Source organism: Nicotiana tomentosiformis, unplaced genomic scaffold (assembly GCF_000390325.3).
Source record: "Nicotiana tomentosiformis unplaced genomic scaffold, ASM39032v3 Un00393, whole genome shotgun sequence".
In the NCBI taxonomy this organism is placed as follows: domain Eukaryota; kingdom Viridiplantae; phylum Streptophyta; class Magnoliopsida; order Solanales; family Solanaceae; genus Nicotiana; species Nicotiana tomentosiformis.
In genome coordinates, this window is record NW_027174952.1 from 13,822 (window position 1) to 24,046 (window position 10,225).

A 10,225-nucleotide genomic window follows, 5' to 3' on the forward strand; every position below is an offset into this window, starting at 1 on the left:
CAGTTTATTTGAATACTTAGGACATGTGGATTTTTGTTTTGGTGTGACCGAACCCCAGAGTGAGGCTGCCTACGTATCCTTTCGGAATCAGGTCAGACGTAGTTCAATGACATGAACTTGTTTTGATGATTTTTTATTTTTTTTTGAGTTTTCTTTCTTTCTTTCTTTCTTTTTATTTTAAGAACATTGGTTCCAAAAGAGGGGAAAACAAAGAAATATAAACAAGGCTTCAAAGGGATAACTAGGGTTGACCAGTGTTTGGGTAGCGAGAATGATAGCCTTTCGTCATCCCAACCTGAGAATGCTAAATATAAGAATGCCCCAACAGAGCCATGTCAGACATAGTATCTCTTGACCGCATCTGCGTTGACGGATATATCAGTCACCTTTCCTTCTATATCTGCCAAGTGTAGAGCTCCTTTTGACAATACTTTCTTGACGAGGTAAGGACCTTGCCAATTCGGGGCGAACTTTCCTTTTGCTTCTTCCTGGTGCGGAAAAATACGTTTCAAAACAAGTTGTCCTACCTCAAATTTTCTTGGGCGCACTTTCTTATTGTAAGCGCGTGCCATTCTTTGTTGGTATAACTGACCAAAACAAACTGCCGCCAAACGCTTTTCATCAATCAAATTCAACTGTTCCAATCGGGACTTCACCCATTCAGTGTCCTCAATCCCTGCTTCAACAATGATTCGGAGAGAGGGAATCTCAATTTCAGCAGGTATGACCGCTTCAGTTCCATAAACCAATAAGTAGGGCGTTGCGCCAACTGATGTACGGACAGTTGTCCGGTATCCCAAAAGAGCAAAAGGTAGTTTCTCGAGCCATTGTCTAGACCCTTGGATCATCTTCCTAAGAATCTTCTTAATGTTCTTATTCGCAGCTTCAACAGCTCCATTAGCTTTGGGACGGTAAGGAGTAGAATTTCGATGCTCAATTTTAAATTGTTCACATACCTCCTTCATCAGATGACTATTCAAATTAGCAGCATTATCTGTAATAATGGTTTTTGGAATACCGAAACGACAGATAATGTTGGAGTGAACAAAGTCTACTACTGCTTTCTTGGTAACTGCTTTCAATGTAATAGCTTCCACCCATTTGGTGAAGTAATCAATTGCAACCAAGATGAATCTGTGCCCATTTGAAGCTTTTGGCTCGATTGGGCCAATGACGTCCATTCCCCAAGAAACAAAAGGCCAAGGAGCCGACATAGGATACAACTCTGAAGGAGGCGAGTGAATCAAATCACTGTGAATCTGACACTGGTGGCACTTGCGAACAAAACGAAAGCAATCTCGTTCCATAGTAAGCCAATAATATCCTGCCCGAAGGATTTTCTTTGCTAGAACATATCCATTCATGTGCGGGCCACAAACTCCCGAATGCACCTCATTCATAATCATTTCAGCTTCTTTGGCATCCACACATCTCAACAAATTCAAATCCAGAGTTCTTTTGTATAGGATTTCCCCACTCAAAAAGAAACCATTAGAGAGTCGCCTAACAGTTCTCTTTTGATCCCTATTAGCATGTTCCGGATATTCTCTTGTTTTCAGAAACTGTTTAATATCACGATACCATGGTTCACCATCTGGTTCTGCTTCAATTGTATTGCAATAACCATGTTGATCCCGAATTTGAATTTCTAATGGGTCAATGTGAGTATTACCCGGATATGGAAGCATTGAGGCCAGGGTGGCCAAGGCATCAGCTAATTCATTGTGAAACCTGGGAATGTACCTGAATTCGATGGACTTGAACCTTTTGCTAAGATCCTCCACACATTGTCTATATGGAATGAGCTTGATGTCTCGAGTCTCCCAATCACCTTGAGCCTGCCGAATAAGCAAATCTGAATCTCCCATCACCAACAATTCATGCACATTTAGGTTTATTGCCATGTTCAGACCCATGATGCAAGCTTCATATTCTGCTGTGTTGTTTGTACAGAAAAAACGAAGTCGCGCCGTGGCAGGGTAATGTTGCCCAGTAGGTGATACCAGAATTGTCCCAATCCCTACGCCTTTGATGTTGACAGCCCCATCAAAGTATAGTTTCCAAATTTGACTGTCATCTTGGACTACTTCTTCAACTAAATTAACCTCTTCATCTGGGAAATATGTGTTCAAAGACTCATACTCATCATCAACCGGGTTTTCTGCCAGATGATCAGCCAAAGCTTGTGCCTTCATGGCAGTGCGAGTGACATAAACAATATCAAACTCTGTGAGCAAGATTTGCCATTTTGCTAATTTGCCAGTTGGCATCGGCTTCTGAAAGATGTACTTTAGGGGATCCATTCCGGATATGAGGTAAGTTGTATAGGCCAAAAGATAATGCCTAAGCTTCTGGGCGACCCAGGTTAAAGCGCAACATGTTCTTTCCAAAAGAGTGTATTTAGCCTCATAAGTGGTGAACTTTTTGCTCAAATAATATATTGCTTGTTCTCTTTTGCCTGTGACATCATGTTGACCCAGAACACAACCAAAGGAACTATCCATTACTGACAGATATAAAAATAGAGGCCTACCAGGTTCCGGCGGGACCAAAACAGGGGGATTTGACAAATATTCCTTGATCTTATCAAAAGCTTCTTGGCACTCATCTGTCCACTTGATAGCGGCGTTCTTTTTCAACAACTTAAAAATAGGCTCACATGTTGTTGTAAGCTGCGCGATGAACCTGCTGATGTAATTCAACCTCCCGAGTAAACTCATGACTTCTGTTTTGTTCTTCGGGGGAGGCAGCTCTCGAATGGTTTTTATCTTGGAGGGATCTAACTCAATGCCTCTTCGACTAACTATAAAACCCAAAAGCTTCCCAGAAGGAACTCCAAATGCACATTTGGCTGGATTGAGTTTGAGGTTGTACCGTCGTAGCCTTTCAAAGAACTTTTTCAAGTCTTGCACATGGTCAGCTTGTGTTCTCGACTTAATGATCACATCATCAATATACACTTCAATCTCTTTGTGCATCATGTCATGGAACATGGTAGTCATGGCTCTCATGTAAGTTGCCCCTGCATTCTTCAAACCGAATGGCATAACCCTATAACAATAAGTTCCCCATGGAGTTGTGAAGGCGGTCTTTTTTGCATCTTCTTCATCCATCAGAATTTGGTGATATCCGGCATAACAATCCACAAAAGATTGGATCTCATGTTTAGCGCAATTGTCAACAAGGATATGAATGTTGGGTAAGGGAAAGTTGTCCTTTGGACTTGCTTTGTTTAAATCCCTATAGTCAACACAAACTCTGATTTTCCCATCCTTCTTTGGCACTGGCACAACATTTGCTAACCATGTAGTGTATCGGACGACCCTGATCACATTTGCACTTAGTTGCTTCGTGATTTCTTCTTTAATCTTATCACTCATGTCTGTCTTAAACTTCCTTTGTTTTTGTTGGATTGGTGGAAAATTAGGATGTGTGGGAAGCTTATGGACCACTAGATCGGCACTCAAACCCGGCATGTCATCATACGACCAAGCAAATACATCTCTATACTCAAACAAAACTTGAATTATGGCATCTCTCGTCTTTTGTTCAGTATGAATGCTTATTTTTGTTTCTCTGATTTCTTCAGGACTTCCCAGGTTAATTGCCTCAGTTTCATTTAAGTTAGGCTTAGGCTTATTCTCAAATTGATCCAATTCCCTTTTTATTTCTCTAAAAGCCTCATCTTCGTCATACTCAACTTCTTGATTCATTATTTCGAGATTAGACAGCTTTTTAAGATCTGGGCATGAATTCTGCGTGCATGTCATGTTTTTAAAGCCAGCACTATCGAAACTGAAAATGATAAGAAATTAACAAAAATTAGGAAAATAAAAAGATAGAATTTTACTACGAAAATGGAACTTCATTTCATTGAATTTGAAAGGATAGAAGGATTAACATCACAGCAAAGCAATTAAACTAAAATATCTGGATTACAACCCTTAAAATAATCCAAATACAGAAAAAACAACAAAACAGGATACCAAGTCTCCTTCCTGATGGGAAGAGGAATTGCTTCCCAGTTGCTGAGCGAAGTATCTGGACCAATCAGTTGAACACTTGCCCGACTAGGGCCCTCCCCAACTTGAACCATATTGATCTCATAAAACATCTCCTTGAGACCCTGGCAAACTCTGTCAATGTCATCCTGAGTAGAAGGATTTTGGACTTCTTCAAATTGTGGCTTGACAAAAGAGTAGGCAATGTGAGGGATTGGTTTGGACAGATTCCAACCATTCTTTTTGCGGGCCTTGGCTCTGTCTATGTCAGCTGATGTTGGTTTAAAGCCCAAGCCAAAGGTATTTTTCTTCGAAAATGGAGCAATGGGGTTCACAATTCCTTGTAGAGAGGATCCCAATCCTTTTCCTGGTTCATAGCCGTTCCTCAACATCAGCGAAGCTACCATCATAGATGTGGCTGAAAGACGGGGATGCAGAATTGGTTTTCCTTCTTCCACTTGGTCCACCTCAATCACCTCAAATGCTTGATATATGATAGATTCACATCCTTCCTTGGCGTCGATATATGGAATGGACGGGTCTTTATAGACAGATGAGTCGTCCTCCCCATGAACAATAATTTCTTGCCCGTCACACTCGAATTTGACCATTTGATGTAGGGTGGATGGTACAGCTCTGGCCATATGGATCCACGGCCTTCCCAAAAGAAAATTATAGGAAGTTTCCATATCTAACACTTGAAAGACAATGTTAAAATCAACCGGGCCGATTGTCATGGTGAGTTCGATTTCCCCAATAGTGTCTCTTTTTGAACCATCAAAAGCTCTGATGCTGACATTACTGGTTCGAATTCTGTTATTGTCGATGTTCAGCTGTTGTAGAGTAGAAAGAGGACACACTTCTACACTTGAGCCTCCATCAATCATGGCTCCTTTTACGTAGTGCCCTTCACATTTGACCATAAGATGCAAAGCTCTATTGTGGCCAGCCCCTTCCTCAGGCAAATCATCATCGCTGAAAGTAATTCTATTTACTTCAAAGAATCTTTCAGCCATTTTTTCTAGCTGATTCACCGTTGTCTTTTCTGAGACATATGCCTCGTTCAGAGTTTTGATCAACACACGACGATGCTCTTCTGAATGCAAAAGCAGAGATAACAAAGATATCTGAGCAGGAGTTTTCCTTAGTTGGTCAATGATTGAGTAGTCTTGCAATTTCATCTTCTTAAAGAATTCCTTCGCTTCTTTTTCTGCAACGGGTTCTTTCACTGGCAAGTGACTTTCCCTGGCTTGCTTAGCTTTTCTCAATTCCTCTGGTGAATAACACCTTCCAGAGCGGGTCAAGCCCTCCATTTCACCTGTTTCTTCAACTATCTCTTTTCCTTTGTATTTCATGACAGTCTTGTTATAATTCCAGGGAATAGATTTTGTGTTTGTCACTAGGAGTTGGGCAACAGGTCGGATCACGACTGGCTCTGTTATATTCCTCAAACCATTATTCGGAATGATCTTTTGAATGCCTCCGGGGATGTAAAGTTTTGGCCCACCCAATTGAACCTCAACCTTTTTTGTGCTTCCAGGAACATAGAGAATCGTTTTTTCAGAACATGCCAAGTTCAAACTAGAATTCGCACCTTTCACCATCAATGGTGCCAATTGAGGCGGGCTCACTATCACTTTTGGTTCTGGCCCTATAGTTCTAACAACCATCTCTGTCTTGCCAGACTGCTTATAATCCCGATCATCACAAATCATCCCAATAAAATGTGTATTATCATGAGTTGGGAGCGGATTGTTTGTGATATTAGGAGTATCCTCATTGTTTGTTACCACAATTGCCTTTGCTTCAATCAAATTTTCAATGGCTTTCTTTAATGTCCAACAGTTTTCAGTACTATGCCCTTGGGTGTTAGAGTGATACTCACATATTGCATTTGAGTCAAAACCTTTTGAATTTGGATTCACATAACGCGGCATAATAGGTTCAATCAACTTCAACTACATCAACTTTCGAAATAGGCTTGTATATGATTCTCCAATTGGGGTGAACTCTTTCTTTGGCTCCTGTTCTCTCACATATTCTTGTCGGGGACGAGGATTATATGGTGCCTGAAATTTTGGCCGGAGTTAACGGGAGCCTTGTGGAATCGGTGCCCGCCATTGTTGGTGATTAGGAGGCCTAGCATAAGCCTGAGCATTAAACACTGTGTATTGTTGCAGGGGAACTGAGTATCAGGGACCTTGAGGCGGATAATAATGTTGAAGAGAATTGGATAGTCCTTGTTGAAATTGCACGTAAGAAGGAGCTATTCCTCTTTGAACTCCCCCGAACCCAGATGCCATCATGGATCCTTCCTCCTTCTTTTTCCGATTTCCGAAATTGCCTGACCCGCTTTGAATTGCTTGTGTGGTTTCCTTAAGGGCTGCCTGACTCACAATTTTGCCTGACTTCATGCCATTCTCAACTATTTCACCAATCTTAATAGCCTCAGCAAAAGGTTTACCGATGGCGGCCAACATGTAATGGAGGTAATCTGGCAAATGAACATGGGGAAACATGCATAGATCGTTAAACGAAACACTCTTGTGGCCCCCCAAACCCTGTATGTTTCTCATGGTTTGTTCCAAGCTCTTCATTTTTCTGGTCATTTCCTCTTGTTCCATATTCTTTTCGGGCTTTTCGATCTCAATTGGGAACACGTTATGAGGAGTGTGCTTGTATGAATCTGGAACCTTTAAAGTCAGTTCTGGAGAGTAATGTTGGGCATCATGAGCATCCAGCTGTGGATCATTATTGGACTTTTGAGCAAGAGCCGGTTGAGGGACAGTGAAAGTATGGACAATGGGTATAGTAGGTGGGTCATTTCTGAGGGGTGCGATTGGAGGACGTGGAATGGAGGTACTAGGGATAGTGGGAAGGTTAAAGCTCGGACTGAATCCAGGTTGGTACAATGGGTTACTTGTTATGGAGATAGGCACTTGAGTGGCAACTGACACATTATGAAGATTGTCCGAAGGCCCTATGGGTAGTGAGGGCGGTGCTTGTCCATTCACCCAGGCTTGGTACATCTCTGCCAATTGTTGCTTCAACACTCTTACTTCTTCAACCAGTCCTGAACCTTGTTCAACCAATTGTCCATGGACATCATCATTATCTGACTCATTCTCACTGTTGTTTGCCATTCTACTTTTTCCTTTTGATCTCGTGTTGTAAGGGTGAGTCGCCAGTTTAAACCACAAACCAACCACCTCTATTTTACTTTATCTTTTAAAATGACAAACAACAAACGTGTTAGAGTTAGGCATTTTGCAGATATTAATCACACATTATATGTCATGCACCTAATGCCATTTTCATTTCTAAAATGATCTTGGAAGGCTTTATGTTTCATCCCGGCTTATTGATTTATTGGTTTATTTTCATCTTGAATTTAACGAGTTTTTTTTTTCATTTTTTTAGATTAATTATGGTTATGATCACATCCGATGAGGATTGCCTACGTATCATGACGCCACATGAATCAGACCATTATGTAGTTCAGGGGAAAACAATAATAGTTTTTTTTAACAAAACGAAATAATACAATAACAGAAAGGACATTACATTGAAAATGACTTACCAAACTCTGACAAGACCAAAAGACAGCGATTTTAAAGATTCAACAATGACTCAAACTAAAACATAACTACTACATAAAAAGTTCTAACAACTACGACTATAATTCAACTCCACAATCTTCTGGCTTTCAAACACTGGAATATCTGCTCATGGTGGGGCTTGCCCTGGTTGACCCCCTAATGTACGGTACATCCTTTTTAACTCTGCTGCAAGATGACGGGCAAAAGTAGGTGCATGCTCCAAAAACTTCTCATAATCCATCCCTTGGCAGTTCACATAACTTTGAGCGGTATAAACAGCTAAATTATGAACTTGCTCTTTGAAGTACTGGAAATTCTGGTCTCGATCTTGTAACTGCTGCTGGCGAGTGGTGGCTATCTCCCTTATGTGGCCCTCACGATCTAAGGCTGACTCCAACTGAGCCCGAAGTCTAGCTTGCTCGAGTCTCGCCTGAGCCATCTCCCTATCAAAATCTGCATGTTGGTATTCTCTATTGTACCTTCTCATTTCTTCCAACTGTGCATGGAGCTGAGCTTCTGAACGTACCCAATGGGCCTTCTCTCTCTCGAATTGAGCCCTCTTTTCTTCAAATTGTGTTACTTGGCGATCCTTACTTGATTCGGCCTTCTCATTTAGCTGTACGATCTTTTCATTGGCTTTGTCCAATGACTTTTCAGTCTTTGCCAAGAGGGAATCATAATCTTGCACTTTTTCCATCAGATTGGCAATGGTTCTCTGGTCTTTCCAACTTCTCACTGGCACTTCAGAGGCTTTCTTCATCTGTTGAAGTTGAGCACGAAGGGCTTCATTTTTGCAGATTAGACTCTTCTTTTCCCCTTCGGCTTCTTGTTCTTGCAAGTCTTTCTCAAAATTGAGGTTTCTTAGCCTTTCTTCTAAGGCATGAATAGTTGTTTTGTATCCCTTTTCCCGTTCACCCCAAGCCAACCGTTCTTGGATTTTATCATCAAAGGATTGAACATGCGGCCTTTTGGGGGGCCTTTTGGGCTCTGGCACATCATCCACGTGAGACCTCTTCCCAAACCATATAGCATAACCCGGATCTACCTCACCTCTCGCAGGATCTGGCACCTGAGTATCATATTTCAAGTAGCGACAACCATTCCAAATTTGCTGGATTAAAGCTTCGGGGAGTGGGGCTTCGGGGTGTAGCTCAATAACTTGCACACTCAAATCTTCATCCTTAGGTACTACTTGGTACCTTCCTAGCTGTCTTAGAACTCTGTGTAGCGTATACGGCTGGACACTTCTCAAACCCAACAATAGCAAATAACTTTTTAGGGCCGACATGTGTATCACCTCTCTTAGCGGGAGCCATCCCAAAGTCCACTCAATTTGACTTGCATTTAAAGATCTTAGGTGGGATATCCAGGCTTTCACCCCTTTTGGAGAGTTGTAATCTTTTACTCTTTCTTCGTAACTCTCAATGAAATTGTCCTTGTTCGGACCATAGCTCATGAACTTGGGGTGATGTCGGAGATGCTCAATCAACCACATTTGTAACAAAATATTGCACCCTTCGAAGAATTTTGCCCCAGACTTGCACAAAGTCAACGCCCGATAAATGTCTGATAGAATGATCGGGGCAAGAGTGTGATGTTCTTTGGTAGTGAGGACCTGTACAACCCTGGCTATGCGGGTATCAATTGTCCGCTTCTCGTTTGGGAAGACCATAATTCCCAGAAACGCCACTATGAAGGCGAAGCGACGATGAATCTGCCATGTGTCTTTGTTCTGCTTGTTGTTAAGGCCCTTTTCATGCATTTCAAACCCATTTGGCTGCCCGAACCTAGAGTACAAGAAGTAGAAAGAACAACACCCTTCGACTACGTTGGTCTTTCTAATTTGCTTACTGATGTTCAGAAGATCAAAGAATCGGTGTACAGAAAGAGCCCTTGGGAATATGAGCTCCTGGTTTCTCAAATCCCTGCCAAACCCGGAATATCCAGCTATCTCTTCTAAAGTGGGAGTTAGCTCAAAATCGGAGAAGCGAAAGATATTGTGAATGGGGTCCCAAAAAATTACTAGTGCCTCAATCAAATCGTCCCGTGGTTTAATTTTCATAATATCTGTAAGGGCTCCCAAGTGCTTGGTGACCCATTTCTGCCCATCTTCTCTTAAATCATACCACCACATCTGAAGCTGAAGTGGAGCCTCGCCTACAACTGTGAATGGTGTGTTCTGAACAGTGCTCATTTTGTACCTGTGGGTGGTTAAGGTTAGGTTTGACACTAGTCTCAAGAGACAGAACCAATGCACTCCTTTTGCAAAACAATCTTTTGTAAATAACTCAATTTTAAGAAAAATCAACGAGAAGGGGGGCTATTTTTGTAATTTTGACCGAAGAAAGGGTGGCTATTTTTGCAATTATGGCGCCTTCTTACTTTCAAGGATAGCTTTAGGGTCGGGGGAAGGGCATTATGGTCAAAGTGATTCCCAATTGACAGACACGTCCGTTCTTGCGAGAACAGCCCTTCAACAATTTTGAAAATGTTCTAAGACTATTTTGACAGGAACGATTTGGGATTAACCGAAGCTGAGTCTGCTTATTTATTTATTTTTGATTAAAAAAAATACTAGACACATTTCTTTTCTTTTTTTTATATAGTTATTTTATAAAAATGGGG

The 10,225-nt window shown here is 41.5% G+C and overlaps 1 protein-coding gene across 1 annotated transcript; it reads right to left on the bottom strand.

Moving 5' to 3' along the window:
* Positions 1–335: 335 nt before the first annotated feature.
* Positions 336–9,794, bottom strand: LOC117280425 (uncharacterized). Its single transcript, XM_070192573.1, has 9 exons — positions 8,031–9,794; positions 7,582–7,587; positions 4,948–5,686; positions 3,987–4,764; positions 3,661–3,795; positions 2,046–3,528; positions 1,329–1,970; positions 861–1,223; positions 336–752 (listed from the first exon to the last, which is right to left on the bottom strand). Exons 1-9 carry the CDS (start codon positions 9,792–9,794, stop codon positions 336–338), a joined length of 6,327 nt encoding a protein of 2,108 aa, XP_070048674.1.
* Between the last annotated feature and the right edge of the window lie 431 nt (positions 9,795–10,225).